At 56.8% G+C, this 17,025-nt stretch overlaps 1 protein-coding gene across 1 annotated transcript in view; it reads left to right on the forward strand.

Moving 5' to 3' along the window:
* The window catches only part of AGRN (agrin), a 221,439-nt gene that overhangs the window by 154,558 nt on the left and 49,856 nt on the right, over window positions 1–17,025 (forward strand). Inside the window, exons 7-9 of the mRNA XM_077837287.1 lie at window positions 3,007–3,231; window positions 3,801–4,007; window positions 13,455–13,676. Of these exons, the coding sequence (XP_077693413.1) occupies window positions 3,007–3,231; window positions 3,801–4,007; window positions 13,455–13,676 (654 nt within the window). The remainder of the gene's footprint in view (window positions 1–3,006; window positions 3,232–3,800; window positions 4,008–13,454; window positions 13,677–17,025) is intronic.

The raw sequence follows: 17,025 nt of genomic DNA on the forward strand, positions 1-17,025 counted from the left end.
GCATCTCCAGCAGCCGAGGTGACAGGCCTTGAAGAAACAGGCCACTTCCCCTCATGAAAGGAACCCATCGGTCACCTAGAGTGACACCGATCCCCGGGGAGTACGTCTTGCCCTGTCACTGCCCAGGACAGCTTCTGTCGCGTTTAATTACCTCTGTGTAGCTTTGCGATTAAAAGTGACCATATTCATTAGGAAAAGCACCAGGTTGGTAGGGACACGTGCCAGATACCCTGTCTGTGGTGTGGGGAGGCTAGACTCCAGGAGAGCTGTTCATTTCTGCAGTCCACCAAGTTGCCGTGAGGTCTCAAAATCACCCCAAGCAGGGGCAGGAGGCTACAAGGGGCCAGGGAACACTCTCCAGACGGCACCTGGAAGCTGTGTTCGGCTCTGGACAGCTGAGCATTAGGAGGAGCTGGCGAAATGGAAGGGAATTCAGAGAAGAGGAACACGAGCGATTAAAGGGCTGGAGGGGCTGGCGTAGGAGGAAAGAGAAAAACTAGGAGCCAGTGCCACAAGGTCATGATTGACTTCAGCCCCAACCAGTTCCCTGGCACTCAGCCCCTGGCAGGATTGAGCCCTAAAGGAGCAGACCTGTCTGCAGGTGCTTCGAGGTGTGTAAACCCCCAGGGGACTTTAGGGCGGGTGAGAAGTAACACGATGCAGTTGAGCAAAGTAAGCATTCAGGCTGAGTGCCGGGAACCGGTTCCTCAAAGCGAAAGCCGCTGAGCAGTGAAACCAGTGTCCAAGGGCAGCAGGAGGCAATTTCGGACAGGGGGAGGCAGGGTATTCGCAAACCTTTTCGTCACGGGGGCCACACCTGAACAGAGGAGTCTTGTTTCCCCGCCTGCGGGCCACGCAGCTAGAACACCCCGCGGCAGTGAGTCTCCGAGCTCGGCTCAGCTGACTTGGGCTTTTGGCACTCGCATGGCGGGGCTGAAACGATCAGTGTAGACGTTCAGGCTCCGAAGCCCTCCCCGCCCCCACCAGGTTCAGACCCTGGATTGCAGCCCAAGCCCGAATGTCGACGCTGCTATTTGGAGCCCCGCAGCACTAGCCCATGTCAGTCAACCCGGGTGGGTCTTTATTTTGCTATGTAGACGTTCCCCTAGTCACCATCCTGGGAACCCCACCTCCCTTCCTTTGCACAACCCCCTTGCATGCCAGCGGCAGCTACTGCGATTGCTTACCTGGAAAAGTAACACTAGGGCCCCGATCCAAATCCCGTCGAGTCCTTCCACTGACCCGGATGAGGTTTGGATCCAGCCCTAGAGGAAACAGGGGAGTTAGGATCTGGAAAGAAAGCAGAAGGAGAAGCTAGCATCATGGGACTATCCAGCTCCTTACAGATCCCCAGTCAGTGCTCTGTGGTTTTTGAAGCATGGTCTGGGAACCATCGCTGTGGGGGGCCATCCTGCATTGGGGGCTGGTGGGGAACAGGCTGGAGGGGACCAAATACCCTGGCACCCACTTAATCTCTGTGCTGACTAAAATGGACCAAGCAAAGAGCTGAGCTGCAGCTCTGTATTGGGCCAGCTCTGGGGAAGGGCGTGGGGGTTCTCCCAGAAGGCAGGGGAATGTGTTACTACTGGGTTTCGCCCCTTGGCATGCCAGAGCCTTGGGGGGATTGTAGGGCATGCAGGGATTTCAGTATGTTCTGATTAAAAGGGGAGAAAAATTCAATCCTGTGTCTACAATTACGGCTGAAAATGCCTCTGTGCTGTCCAGGTATTTCCACTTGGCAAAAAAACAAAAAGGAGGTGGGGGGACTAAAAAGCCCAGGACTTGAGAAGGGATTAGCATATAGATGGTGCCTGTTTTGCACGTGTATTTACTATGCTAATGTGAGCACGGATCGGTGGCGAAGGTGATCCGGATAAGCCTGGATTATGTCAAGGGGGAAGGCAGCGCGTAGCCTGTCCTGTCCTCAGGGATCTTCCCTCACAGGCCTGGATTTCCCAACCCAGCCACCCAGGGCAGGGAGCAGATGGGAAGGTTGTAAAACTGAGCAGGCCCCCAGGGAGCGAGTGCCCCTAGCAGCTCAGAGCACCTCAGGAGCAGGTCAGAAAGACGCCGCCAGGGATGGTCAAGCCTGCCTCTGCTGGGAGGCTGGATGCACGTGCTCTTCAGGTCCCTTCCAGTGTGGTTCTATGGTGTGTGTTGCCCAGGAGAAGACCCGTGGGCATATTAGGGAACCATATTAGCCTGGCTCTAGAGGGAGTCCTGTCTGCCTTGGCTAAAAGGATAGAAGACTTCTCCCCGAGAGGGGCAGCTCTCCCCACCCGTGGTGTGTGGGGGAAAGTGTTGGGAGGTTGAGCCTTGAGCTCCCAAAGCTCCTCTCACAGTTGAAATACATTTGATCTCAGCCTTGTCTTAGTGGTCATCTGCCTGGGTCTTCGTGGTCATCCCACCAGTGGGTAGGGCTGGGATGTCAACAGGCTCTACAGCCAGGTGGGGATCAAGGGGCACCAGCAGAGTTGCCACTTTCGGTTGGACATGTTCCTGGAGGTTCCACCACAAGACGTAATCTAATTTCTGGAGACTCCTGGACAATCCTGGAGGGTGGCCAACCCTAGCTGTTTGTGGGGCAGAAGAGAGAGCTGCAGACCAGGGTTCAGATGCATTGGCAGGGCTGTCAGGGGGGGCGGGTTAGACCATCCTGGCTCACCTTGGTGTTACTCAAGTCTCACTTGCTTCTGCACATACTCCTGGCTCTGAGTGACTGGGACAGTGACTGTCTGGGCCGAACCCTCAGCCCCTGAATTTGTCAGCAAAGCTTTCTTGTCAACATGAATCCCCAGGCTCTCTCCATCTGGAGACGGGGTCTTACTTCAACAGAGCCTTGTTGATACCAAGAGAGAAGGGAGCACCAGTGCAGCGAAGAGCTGGCCTGGGATGTGATGGGGCCAGGATTAGAATGGCCTGACCCTGTTGGGCGTGGACTGCCCCTGGAGATGACTGTGCTGGTCTGAGAGCTCCCCTCTCCTTTGCCCTCTGTTCTGTGCACAGACCCCTGCAGGAGCACTCTCAACGACATGAACCGGGTGTGCCGGGTGAACCCCCGCACTCGCAGAGCAGACCTGCTCTCCCGGCCTGAAAACTGCCCTCCGAAGAGGGACCCGGTGTGTGGCGACGACGGGGTGACCTACGACAACGAGTGCATCATGGGGCGGTCGGGCGCCATCCGGGGGCTGGAGATCCAGAAGGTGCGTTCGGGGCACTGCCAGCCTCAGGGTAAGTACCTCTCAGCGACTTGCCTGACAGCAGGGAGCTCGGGTTACAGGGTGCCTGTTTCCTCCCCTGGGGTGCCCCACCAACGGGTGCTGCCGAGGGGAATGAGACGCTCTCCTGCCCCAGCTAAACCTGCTGGACTTGGACAGGGAATCTGCCCCTTCTCAGCCTGGCCCCATCTTTGTCATCTGGCTCCATTGACCACGCGAAGAATCTGGTGTTGGTCACTACTAGAGGCAGGGGCCAGGTGGGCCCAGACTGGGTAGGGAATCCGGTGTTCTGGTGACCCTGGCACTACGGACAGCAGAGAAGACTCAATAATCCTGGAGGGTGGGGAGGGGACTGTTGCTTCCGAATCTGCTCGTCCGTCCATTAGCGGGAGCTGGGCTGTACCCAGGCGTATTGACCTGAACGCCCTCAGCCTGTTCCCCACCGGAGTCCCCTTGGCCCCAGGCCCCCGCCCATTGCTGCCCCCCCAAGTTGGGAGCCCTGCTAGGAGCTCAACGCCAACGAGCCCGACTCCTGCGTCCCAGCCGCAGGGTGTAAGTGGCGCCTCCCTCTTTCCGTTCCAGACAAGTGCCAGGCCGAGTGCAAGTTCAACGCCGTGTGCCTCAACCGCCGCGGCACCGCCCGCTGCTCCTGCGACCGCATCACCTGCGACGGCGCCTACCGGCCCGTCTGCACCAGGGACAGCCGGACCTACAGCAACGACTGCGAGCGCCAGAAGGCGGAGTGCCAGCAGAAAGCCGCCATCCCCGTGAAGCATGAGGGCCCTTGTGGTAAGCGGGTTGTCCCTGTGCATCTCCCCCGCCCCCAGCAGGAAAATGCCCCACGCCCCTTCCGGCTTTCACACATAACAGGGCAGAGGAGGAGCCGTGCTGTCCAGACGCCAGGGGTAAGTCGTGTCCATGTCCCTGTAGCCACTAGGCGGCCCCTCTTCCCCTTCATGACCTACAGGCGGGTAAGATCCATCCCCTCCTCCTCTTCTTCCTTTTGCCTGATCCCAAGTACCATCTGTCTCTCTCCTCTCTCTCCGTTGCTGCCGTTTCTCTCTCCCTCTCTGCTCCGGTGTCGTCTGCGTCCGATGTGTCCTGTAACGGAGGGGAAAAAGTGCTTTGAACAATAATAACAAGACGAAGCATCTTGAGTGTTCGGTCCATGTCCCACATCCATCTGCTCCCTGCCAGGCACACACGCTGTATCACCTAACTCGGAAGCAGCTCTCATTGCCCATCCCGCCTCCTGGGTAGTGCCAGTCTCCCAAGTCCCTTTCATTGCCCTCGCCATGCTTTCCAGCCTTTCTCAGTTCTAGGTGCCCGCCGTAAGGAACTCTTCCCTGTGCTGTTCCTCTCTGATGGTCTCATCTGTGTTTGTCTCATCTCTGGGCAGGAGCTGTGGGGGGGTGGATCTTTTGACCTTCTGCTGAAGGCTATTTTAAGAGATCTGGGTTGTGGGATAGGATGGGGGCCTGGGTTTCTATGGCAGTGGAAGCCACCGGTTACGAAATTCAGCGGTTGCCCAGGAAACAGGATGGGCTAACCACAGGCAGCCCGCCGACCGGCATCGAGTGGAAGACTTGCTGATCTCAGGTTGTATCTTCAAACTGCTCTTGTATCGTGTCAAACCTTCTGAGAAGAGTCTTAGATGAACCGCACTTTTCCGGGACTGTTTGGCTGGCTTTGCCCTCCTGGTGCCAGAGTCTCAATATTACCAACCCTGCCAGCTTAAAAAACATTTGTCACTCATCAGATTGGCATAATGGAATCATGGCATTTTTTTTTTAACTACACTTGGAGGTCATTTCTGGTTGTTGAACCGTTAGGAGTCACTTTTTCAAGTTTTTCTCTGTACCCACGAAGGCTAGAAACTTGCTTTTCTTTTCCGAGTGAACTTATAGATTCTCATGTATTCACAGGACTCCAGGAGTTGGGGTTTTAGGTAAAACAGCAACTACGGCAAGACTTGTGATAAAATTGTGAAAGTCAGCAGCCCTAGACTTTGTTTTCGTTCCTCAAGCTATATCCCTTCCTTCCCCTGTTGGGCTGCTTCTCAGGTTCCGTTCCTTGGGTTCCAAAGCCCATTGAAGAGAGTTGAAGTCTTTCCACTGATTCCAATGGGCTTGGAATCAAACCCTAATATCTCAGCCCTTCTGAAAATCCAGCCCTATATCTCTGTTAGGGTGTAAATCTGGAGCAGCTCTGCTAGCTTCAGTGGAGTCACTCCAGATTTACACCACCATCAATGAGAGCAGGATCTGTCAACAAGGCATCTCGGCATGTCTGTTCCTTGCTGGCTCCGGGAAACAAATGTTTGGCAGATTCTGCAATTCTTGTCTCAACCCTGCCCTATCCCATACAGGGCAGCTTCTCTCCTCCTCCTGTTTTGATTCTCCTTCATTTGATGGCTTTCCCTTTCCTCCTCTCCCTGCAGGCCGTGCAGCCAGCCAGGAGAGCAGGCCCACACACTGTTCCTTTCAAGAGCATGTGCTCGTGGGATGGAAAGTAAATAAAATCCAGGGTGAAGCAGAGTTTGATGCTTGCTCAGTTCATGTGACAGCTCAGTTCTGCCTCCTAGCAAACCACCATGCAGTGCAGTCATGCCAGAGGCCTTCTCCTCCCATGTCAGCCTACTCCTTCCCCCAGCTGCCACCTGCCCTGTGCGATCTGGAGACTTCCGCCTGCAGGTTACCAGTTCAAACCCAGCACCAGACCAGAAGTGACCTGCATAGAATGGGGTTGCGATCTCAGTGCAGTCTTGGCTAGGCACCCGTCCGCCACACGAAAGCACGCTTACCGACATGAACTTTTCCTTTCTGACAGGCTGGCCAAGGAGGCTGTAGTGCAGGACAGGGCTTAGGGAGACATTGTGAGGTGACACTAAGCATGAGAGCTGAAGCAGAGTTGGATGCTTCGTAGGCCAAGACATGGAGATTTAGGTCCATGTGATCGCTCAGTTCTGCTCCAGAAGGGAGCTAGAGATCCAGGCTCTGTGTCTAGCACCCTCCATAAAGAACCTGTAGATTCATTCTGCCGGAGTCCTGCCTCTTCTCCGCAGCGTGGGACACTGCAGGGACGTAGAGATGGGGTCCCGCCCAGTCAGGGTGGAGGCGCATTGAGTGGCAGTGTGGGGGAAGCTGGCTACACGCTGTCTGTACTGGATCTGCTCTGCAGAGAAAGAGGCACTAAGGAAATTCCTCCATGGGCCCCCACCCACCTGCATGTCCCTATTACAATCTCTGATGTTCCCTCCTGTCTCCACTATAGGGAGCAAGGGGGAGACCTCAGGGATCTAGAGCATCCCTTCCCCTGGGAGGGCCCAGGTTGGGGCAGGGAATAGGAACCTCCCTGCAGAAATCCGGTGGGGGGGTCTCCTTTTACAGCAAGGTGGAAGCTGATGGTACCAGCCCAAAGTGGGGGATTTAGGGTGCGTGAGTCCAGCCGTATGCCCTGCTGTGCACATCAAAGCCCCTTCGGGGTTGCCTACAAACTCTCAAGCTTCTGGAGGAAGATTGCCGCTGATAGCCAGCATCTAGTGAAGAAGATTTAGCGTAACTAGAGCCTATGGAGGGGAAGGAAATGAAAGGCAGTCTATTAACATGGCAACACGATGCTTTAATCTTTCACAGATACCTGCCTAATGAACTCTCAGCCCCGCTGCTAGCTCTTCTCCAGCAGCCAGGGAAGGAAACAAAATAGCCCAATCTGCCCATCAACGGGTTATTTTTTTAAGTTCCTTTCTGCTTTCAAACAAGGGTGGTAGGAGCTGAAAGCCGCCTCTAGGTGAGGGGAGATGGGAGAGGGGGTTAGGAATTTGGGAGAGGCAGGGTGTGATGGGGGCGGAGGGAAGGTCTCTGTAGTTTTGTCTGTCTGTTTTCCTCCTCCTCCTTTTCTTTCTTTCTCTCTTTCTCTTTCTTTCTCTCTTTGTCTTGTGTTTTACAGCATTGCCTGTTTGGAGAAAGGACGTGCGTCTGCACAGTACCCTACCGCTCCCAACCGGGATGTCTCTGCTCAGAGGTCTGCTTTCTACCCTTCTCCTTAGCCAACGGCATTCCCTAAGATGTCGATCTCTCTCTCCTCTCCCCTTCACTATCCTCTTCCCTGGCCTTAGTTAAAAGCCCTTGGGATGGAAAGATTCCCACATTTTTTTGCCAATCCACCCACTTCCTGCCTGGAATGAAAGTGCCTTGCAGTGTAATGGGGTATTTTTAACGCTTGCTCCAGTTTGCATCTCCTTCTCTGAAATGGACGTGGGTTGCGGGGTGGCCACACAACTGCAGGCTCTGTTGTGGGCAGCTGCTGTTTTGCCTGACCATCCGTGTGAGCTGAGAACCCTGTTCCCCTTCTCAGGCTACCTGGGTGCCTCTTTCCGGCTGATGAGTCAATTCGGGCTGCTCCTGGTTGATTTTTCTGTTGCTCAGGCATGGTCGCGGACACCTGGCTGCTCGAGATTGCCCCATCCCCCTCCTTAGCGCGTGTTTGTGTGTGCGTGCGTGTACGCGCCAGGCTTGCCTGGGTCAGCTCAGGGCGTGGAAAGGAGTGAGCGTGCTGCATGGTGTCGGCCTGAATATGAAAACTCCCCGCCCGCCTCCCGACGCACGTTGCAACGTGTTGATTTTTAGATCCTCCTTCAATCTGGTGAAGGAGCCTTCTCCTGTCGTGGGTTTCTCCCTGGCAGCACACCATCATAGCACCTCGGTAGATGGCAGCCCAGCCTGCTGGCAGGGGGTTGCGTCGAAACTCCTCGGATGCTGCAAAGACAGGCAGGGAGTGCAGTCGGTCAGAGCAGCGGACTCGGAGGCAGGTCTCCCAGGAGCCATTTACTCCTTGACAGTTTTTCAAAAGAGCTCAGCTCCCCCCTGGGCACCACAGTGGGTGGCCAGGTTTCTGCAAAGCGCAGAGTCCTGTGATTGACAACATGGTCCCTTGAGATATGGCCCAACCTGTAAACTGGAGATGTGGATTCTCAAGTGATGGTGGAGGTTGGGGGGGTGGGGGAGTCATAATTACCTATTGATAAGACACTCCGAGGCCCTTGGATGGAAGGGGCTATGGAAGTGTCATCTTCTGCTCCCATTGAAACCAATGGCAAAACACCTACAGACTTCAGTGGGGGCCCGGGGGTGGGAGGGAAACGCTGCCAGCCTGAGGATCAAACTGCCAGGGGAACCTCCTTTACTGCACCAATGCAGCTCTGAATCGCTAGAGGGGTGAGAAATGTCAGAGCAGCTGTGTCTCTCAGCTCCAGGCCTGGGATCCTCCCATCCAGCCACTCCCCGTTCAGCCTGATTGTGCTGGGCAGAGGCTGTTTCTCCGTCTCTGCCCGCTGCCTCTGCGTGACTCCGGGGCGCAGTTATGGGAAGCGTGTCTTTAAAAACGAGAAAGCAAAGCCAGAGATGTCAGCAGGCCCACAGAGAGGTGCCGGCACCCCGTGGGGGAAGCTCGGAAACCGTCTGGCTGCGGGAAGACTTGGGGGTAGGGGGGTGGGGGATGGATTGGGGGTGAGTGAGTATTAAAGAGAGGGAGATGAGCCTTGGCTGACTCTCCTGCGCCCCAGCCCTTCGAACTCAATCCCGACTTGGCAGTCGTCTCCCTCGCAGGCCTGGAACCGAGCGACACCCCAGACGTGGGGACCCTCTCTCGTCGGGTCCCATGTCAGGGACTCCTCCATTCCTGCTCCTTCTCCACTGCTGGATCCAGGAGCATCTGCCTGGGGCAAGCTTGGCTTCTTGAGAGGCAGGATCTCTCCATGGTGCTGGTGGGACGCAGGCAGCAGCAGGGGCCCATGCACTGAACGGCACACACCTGGTCCTGTCACTCTGACCCATGTACCCCCCCCCACCCCCTGGCTTTGTACAGAGGCGCCCCAGGGTTCAATTTCCCATCAGTCAGAAAGCGGGGGGCCCGGCAGGCTGTCTCCAGGTGGAACCCGTCCCAGCTCTCCATGCAGAGTTTGCCTTTCACACCCTGCGCTGGTTCGTGGCTGGGCTGTTCTCGCGGCGTGTTCGTTTTGGTTGGCTCTGTCTCGGTGCGTGACCTGTTGCATCCAGCTGGCTTTTGCTGCCTTGCGTTTCCCCGCTGGCTTGTCGCCACATCTCCTTTTCAGGGTTTCACACCCAGTTTCTTTCTTCTCTTTCCCCTCCCCTCGCTGCCCAGGGCGGTTGTTTGAGTATCTTGGCGCGCCCCCTGGGCTGGACTGCCGGCTCTCCCCCAGCACTTAACACAGTCCTGCCTTGAGCTGCCTGGCCTGGCCTGTAAGCAGCCTAAACCAGAGCGCCAGCTTCTGGGAGGTGAAGGAAATGCAGCCTGCTGTTTGTCCCACTGCCTGCCCATGGGGTTACGATTTTGGATTTCTGCATCGCAGATCTTCCCTTGACAAAAATCTAAATAGAAAAGTCCCGGGGGCAGGCGACCGTGCTGTCTGCAGTGGAACAGGGATGCTGGGCCCGATTTGCCTCTGTCACTGGTGCAAACCAGGAGTCACTCCACCGGAGCCAGTGAGTTACCCTGGTGCAGGGACGGCACAGGTGAAAGAATAGTCGGGCTCGGTGCGCTCTGCATCTGAATGGGCTCGGCACCCCATCTCCACTCGCAGCACGACACGCAGCTGCCTGGAAATCCCGCAGACTGGCGAGAGATGTACTGGCCTCTCCTCCTGCCCTGCTCATTGGGCAGAGTCTGGAGGGATGCCCTTCACGCTTTGCATTGGCTAACAATGCTCCAGGGAAGCCTCGGTGCCCACTAGGGTGAGTCGGTTTGGCCCGCCCCAGGCCCCCTGCTGCACGTGTTTCTGGCATTTTAACCTGGGCTAGTGCAGCTCTGCAACGACCTGTACAGGGAGGAGTGAGGGTGATCCTCTCTCCCCAGTTCCCACCACATCCCTGTCCTAATGAAAGGAAGCGGGTGAGAATAAGAAGTAGATGGGAAGAGGATGGAGCACAGTGTATCAGAGCCCAGTGCAGGTATCGGAGCCATCGCAAGCTAGATCTCTCTGCATACAGTCACTGGGGGGATGGTGTTGGTGCGAGGGATGGGCTCTGTGTGTGTGTATGTTTGTGTGAGGGAGGGCGTGCGTGTGTGTGTGTGTTGGTGTGAGGGGGGGGGTGTGTGTCTGCGTGTGTGTTTTGGCGTGAGGGATAGTGGGTATATCTGTGTGTTGGTGTGGAGGATGGGCTGTGTGTGTGTGTACTGGTGCAAGGGTTGGGGAGTGTGTGTATATGCTGGTGCGAGGGATGGGCTCTGTGTGTGTGTGTACTGGTGTAAGAGTTGGGGTGTGTGTGTGCACGCTGGTGCAAGGGATGGGCTCTGTGTGTGTGCTGGTGTAAGAGTTGGGGTGTGTGTGTATGTGTGTGCGCACGCTGGTGCGAGGGATGGGCTCTGTGTGTGCGTGTGCGTGTGTGTGTGTGTGTGCTGGTGTAAGAGTTGGGTGTGTGTGTGTGTGTGTGCACGCTGGTGCAAGGGATGGGCTCTGTGTGTGTGTGTGCGCGCTGGTGTAAGAGTTGGGTGTGTGTGTATGTGCGCGCTGGTGCGAGGGATGGGCTCTGTGTGTGTGTGTGTGTGCGCTGGTGCGAGGGATGGGCTCTGTGTGTGTGTATGTGCGCGCTGGTGCGAGGGATGGGCTCTGTGTGTGTGTGTGCGCACGCTGGTGCAAGGGATGGGCTCTGTGTGTGTGTGTGCACGCTGGTGTAAGAGTTGGGGGTGTGTGTGTGCGCGCTGGTGCAAGGGATGGGCTCTGTGTGTGTGTGTGCGCGCTGGTGCGAGGGATGGGCTCTGTGTGTGTGTGTGCACGCTGGTGTAAGAGTTGGGTGTGTGTGTATGTGCGCGCTGGTGCAAGGGATGGGCTCTGTGTGTGTGTGTGTGCGCGCGCTGGTGCGAGGGATGGGCTCTGTGTGTGTGTGTGTGTGCGCTGGTGCGAGGGATGGGCTCTGTGTGTGTGTGTGTGCGCGCGCTGGTGCGAGGGATGGGCTCTGTGTGTGTGTGTGTGTGCGCTGGTGCGAGGGATGGGCTCTGTGTGTGTGTGTGTGTGCGCTGGTGCAAGGGATGGGCTCTGTGTGTGTGTGTGTGCACGCGCTGGTGCGAGGGATGGGCTCTGTGTGTGTGTGTGCGCGCGCTGGTGCGAGGGATGGGCTCTGTGTGTGTGTGTGTGTGCGCTGGTGCAAGGGATGGGCTCTGTGTGTGTGTGTGTGCGCGCTGGTGCGAGGGATGGGCTCTGTGTGTGTGTGTGTGCGCGCTGGTGCGAGGGATGGGCTCTGTGTGTGTGTGTGTGTGCGCTGGTGCGAGGGATGGGCTCTGTGTGTGTGTGTGTGCGCGCTGGTGCGAGGGATGGGCTCTGTGTGTGTGTGTGTGTGCGCTGGTGCGAGGGATGGGCTCTGTGTGTGTGTGTGTGCGCGCTGGTGCGAGGGATGGGCTCTGTGTGTGTGTGTGTGCGCGCTGGTGCGAGGGATGGGCTCTGTGTGTGTGTGTGTGCGCGCTGGTGCGAGGGATGGGCTCTGTGTGTGTGTGTGTGCGCTGGTGCAAGGGATGGGCTCTGTGTGTGTGTGTGTGCGCGCTGGTGTAAGAGTTGGGTGTGTGTGTATGTGCGCGCTGGTGCAAGGGATGGGCTCTGTGTGTGTGTGTGTGTGTGTGTGCGCTGGTGCAAGGGATGGGCTCTGTGTGTGTGTGTGTGCGCGCTGGTGTAAGAGTTGGGTGTGTGTGTATGTGCGCGCTGGTGCAAGGGATGGGCTCTGTGTGTGTGTGTGTGTGTGTGTGCGCTGGTGCAAGGGATGGGCTCTGTGTGTGTGTGTGTGTGCGCTGGTGCGAGGGATGGGCTCTGTGTGTGTGTGTGCGCTGGTGCAAGGGATGGGCTCTGTGTGTGTGTGTGTGCGCGCGCTGGTGCGAGGGATGGGCTCTGTGTGTGTGTGTGTGTGCGCTGGTGCAAGGGATGGGCTCTGTGTGTGTGTGTGTGCGCGCTGGTGCGAGGGATGGGCTCTGTGTGTGTGTGTGTGCGCGCTGGTGCAAGGGATGGGCTCTGTGTGCGTGTGTGTGCGCGCTGGTGCGAGGGATGGGCTCTGTGTGTGTGTGTGTGTGCGCTGGTGCGAGGGATGGGCTCTGTGTGTGTGTGTGTGCGCGCTGGTGCGAGGGATGGGCTCTGTGTGTGTGTGTGTGCGTGCGCTGGTGCGAGGGATGGGCTCTGTGTGTGTGTGTGCGTGCGCTGGTGCGAGGGATGGGCTCTGTGTGTGTGTGTGTGTGCGCTGGTGCGAGGGATGGGCTCTGTGTGTGTGTATGTGCGCGCTGGTGCGAGGGATGGGCTCTGTGTGTGTGTGTGTGTGCGCTGGTGCGAGGGATGGGCTCTGTGTGTGTGTGTGTGCGCGCTGGTGCGAGGGATGGGCTCTGTGTGTGTGTGCGCTGGTGTAAGAGTTGGGTGTGTGTGTGCGCGCTGGTGCGAGGGATGGGCTCTGTGTGTGTGTGTGCTGGTGTAAGAGTTGGGTGTGTGTGTGTGCGCTGGTGCGAGGGATGGGCTCTGTGTGTGTGTGTGTGCGCGCTGGTGCGAGGGATGGGCTCTGTGTGTGTGTGCGCTGGTGTAAGAGTTGGGTGTGTGTGTGCGCGCTGGTGCGAGGGATGGGCTCTGTGTGTGTGTGTGTGTGTGCGCTGGTGCGAGGGATGGGCTCTGTGTGTGTGTGTGTGTGTGCGCTGGTGCGAGGGATGGGCTCTGTGTGTGTGTGTGTGTGCGCTGGTGCGAGGGATGGGCTCTGTGTGTGTGTGTGTGCGCTGGTGCGAGGGATGGGCTCTGTGTGTGTGTGTGTGTGCGCTGGTGCGAGGGATGGGTTTCACTTGAAGGTATAAGGCGTTTAGCAGGATGGATTTTGCTCCGCCCTGACTTTCAGACTGTTATGGTCCCTCTCAGCATCTGGGGTCCCCGTCCCCCTGTCTTGTTGTGATCTGCACAGTGGCGATAACAGAGGGAGAGTTGAGGTCGACCAGGGCCCCGTCCTGGGAGGAGGATCTTCTGCTGCTCTATGGGACAGGCACCAGACCTGGACCGCCAGGGTGGCATGTGGTCTCGAGGGGGGTGGCAGGGGCACCGTGTGTTTGTGACACCATCATAACTTCCTCCGCCCAGGGGCAGCGCGGTCCTGGCGGGGGCCGGCACCCAGGCATTGTTCTTTGCCCGCCCGCTCCCTGCTGGATGGGGAGTTGCCACGGCAGGGGGAATGGCTGATGTGTGGCTTTCTCTCTCCTGCCCCCACGCAGACCTGGGCATGCCCAGCCCGTGCCTGAGCGTGGCGTGCACCTTCGGGGCCACCTGCGTGGTGAAGAACCGGGAGGCGGTGTGCGAATGCCAGCAGGTGTGCCTTAGCCGCTACGACCCCGTCTGCGGCAGCGACAACCGCACCTACGGCAACCCTTGCGAGCTGGACGCCATGGCCTGCGTCCTCCGGAAGGAGATCAAAGTGAAGCACAAAGGGCCTTGCGGTGAGTGGGGCGGGGCTCCGTGGAAGGAGAACCACGAAGCCGGGAGGGCTCAGAACTAGCTGGCGGGGCGGGTAATGGAGACACAGAGCAAGTACCCCCTTCCCCCCATATGCTCCCCACCCAAGTCAGGCAGACTTTTCCACCCAGCCCCAGCGTGTCTCCTCCACCCCCAAGTCCTTGATCTGCTGCAGGGCAGCCCCTTCTCATCCCACACCACCCCGGCAGGCAATGGGACTTTCTGCTCCACCGGGCCACAGGACCTGAATGGCATCCCACCAGAATCTGCCCTTTTCGCCGGCCATGGTGGCAAAGGGAGGGGCCCGGTGGCTGCCCCTTCCAAGCAGGCCTGCGGATAGACTGCAGCCCCACCACGCTGGTTGCTTTTGGAGTCTGTAGCTCTAGCTGGCGTGGGGTGAGGTGTTAGGTGACGTGACTGCTGACCCCATGGGATGGCACCACAGTAACCTATAGGAACAAAGGGGTCCAGTGAAGAGAGACTCCTGGGCATTTCTCTAACCCCCTGCATCTGGAGCTTGCAACATGCTTTGCAGACACAGAGTGCCCTTAGCTTCCCAACCCCCACAGCGAAGTAGCAGGAGCCTCCTTGTTTTACAGAAGGGAAACTGAGGCAGAGCGCAGGACTGTGACTTGCCCAGGTTCGTGCAGTGAGTCACGGGCAGAGCTGGGGATGGAACCCAGGAGTCCGAACTCCCAGCCCAGCACTCTCACCACTAAACCACTCTGGATCCTAAGGAACACCTTGCTTCCCTTTGGTCCAAGACTTTTTCAGCAAGTTATATTGCTGATTAGAGAGGTTACCCTCGTCCCCGTGGGATGGAATCTCCTGCCCTTCATGGGGATGAAACAAAGTGTTCAGATTGTTCCTTAAAGCACTGAAGCTTTCCCTGTGATCCAGGTATAGTGCCTCCCTACTGTAGAAAGTGCAGAGGGGCTGCTAGTGGTGGACTGAGCTGGGTGGGGATAGGCTGAACACGGGAGGTTGCCCTTGGAAAGAGTGAGTCAATGGGAGCATTGCCTACAGGTAGAATAAGCATTAGGAGTCAGGACTCCTGGGTTCTGTTCCTGATTTTGCCGCTTTGCTTCCCCTGGGTCTCAGTTTCCCCCTCTTGGGTGGCTTGCGAGTCGAACTGAATTGAAAGGTGTTGCACTGAGGTGCGTGGGAAAGATGTGGAATTGGCTGCAGAGCAGGTGGCTGTTAATCAAAGCAGCTACAGTTCCTTGAGCATCAAACTGTATCCAGGTTGAATGAAATCTCTGTGCAGCATAAGCCCCCAGCGCTGCCTCTGCGGCGTGCTTTGTGCGGAAATGATCCATTTCTCACCCCAGAAACGTCTCTCTGGTTTGGGGCATGTGTCTGCGTGTATCTCTCTGTGGCTTGCCATTCCCTGTTCTCCTTGCCAGGCAAGCACCGGCTTACATCATCCACTGCCCACTCAGACCACAGTGAAATCAGCAGGCCACCCCCCCCCCCCCCGGCAAGCAGAGAGAATGATGCAGTTCACTGCTTCCGGCTGCTCGGGAAGGTTATTCCTTCACCTTCCAATGGCTTAAAAATAACAAAGTCTCGGCAGAAGGGGTTGATTGGGGGAAAGGAACCAATGTGGGTGGTGGTTTTCCCTTTCTCCCTACAGAAATATGGGGGGGGGGCACTTAGGGGAAATACACACGTAAATGGCTTCCCTGTGCAAAGCCCGCCCTGGTTCCTTTACCAGTCTGATGCAGGACAATTGGCTGCTGCAAGAGTTTGAACAGTGGGAGAGCTGCCCAGGAGTGGCTGGGGTTGAGATGCGGGAGAAGCTATCTGAGCAGCTTGCTCCTCCTTTGTCTCTCTTTTGGAGATAGCATGGGGGGTGTCCAGATTTAATTACTAAATACATCCCCTCTGCCCCCATTAGAGAGAAACTATCCATCTCACTTGCTCCTCCACCCCTGCTTACACCCCTTATCCAATCAAAGGGCATTTCTCTGCCTTGGGAGGAATAATTGATCGCTGTCACTCCGTCCACCTGCTGCATCCCACAAAGCCACATGGCAGAAGGGCTCATAAAGGCCTTTCCTGCACCTTTTGGAATGCACCACAAGAAAAAAACAGGGATGGCTGTCCCTTAATCCTAGCGCTCTATGTCCCTTAGCCGTGATCTGCTCCCTGTTCCAACCCTGCCACCCTACTGAAGTCAGGGAGGTTGCTTAGGCAGGATTTAGCCAACTGTGTTTATGACACACTAGGGTCATCCTGCTTGCAGTCTGTATGCTCCAGGCGTTATCGTGAGCTAATGCCCAGCTATATACTCCGTGACCTGTGGGGGTGGGGCTAGCGGGTATGCAGAGTGCCGCAGCCAAAGTTCAGGCTGACTTTTTAGTTTCTGTTTATAGGATCATGTTGTAGCTCTGCGTTATGCAGGAGGGACACTTACTATGATGAAAGGAAATATAATGCTTAGAAAAGAGGGATGTGTTTGCACAGTGCACAGTTCACTCATGGAACTCCCTGCTACAGGATAGCAATGAGTTCCGGAGGCTTCAGAAGCAGATTAGGCATCGATAGGTGCATTAATATCTGCAGTTACCTGAGAGATGATTGTCATGTAAAAGGGATATCAACACCCCTGCTTTAGGGCATAAACAGACCCTGACTTCCTGGGACTCAGGAAGATATTTCCCTCACGCCCATAGATCCTGCCTTCAACTGCCTCTCTACCCACTTCTGAAACCCACCAGTGGGCTGAAAATGACAGGCTATAGATAGAAACATCCCAGCCAATAGCTTATGCTAACCAGTCATGGGTTTGGGCTTTTTTTTGCATCTTTCTTCCCCACATCCAAAGCAACAGCTGCTGCACGAAAGTAAAATGAGAAAAATATTCCTCGAGCCAAATTCCTGGTGAATTGAATGCAGGGAGGGAGGGGATGCTCCTCTGAAAGAGGAAGTTAGCCGGTGAGTCACTGAATGCGCAGGGGCCATGAGAGCGGAGGTGCTGACTGGCTCTGGGCTCACCCGCAGTGCCAGGACTGCGTGCGCTGGGGAGGGACGTGCGTCATACAGACAGTGTATACGGAGATGACGTGTCGCTGGGAATTACAAACACAGCCAGTCCCGGGGACATCCTAATAAACGAGGAGAAGGGGGCTCGGCAGGTCATGGTGCTGCCCGCGCCTTGAGAGGGGTTCGTTGCACTTGGACGTGAGTTTAGAGCCTTCTGTGACACATGGGCCACCATCCCGCAAAGCAACTCCCTGTTCCCATGGAATTCCCAGGCCTGGCCTTGAGACTTTGCTCTTCTCCTCCACACTTGGAGCTGCTGCTAGAGTAGTGGGGGCAATTGCCCGG

Source organism: Eretmochelys imbricata, chromosome 18 (assembly GCF_965152235.1).
Source record: "Eretmochelys imbricata isolate rEreImb1 chromosome 18, rEreImb1.hap1, whole genome shotgun sequence".
Lineage (NCBI taxonomy): Eukaryota > Metazoa > Chordata > Testudines > Cheloniidae > Eretmochelys > Eretmochelys imbricata.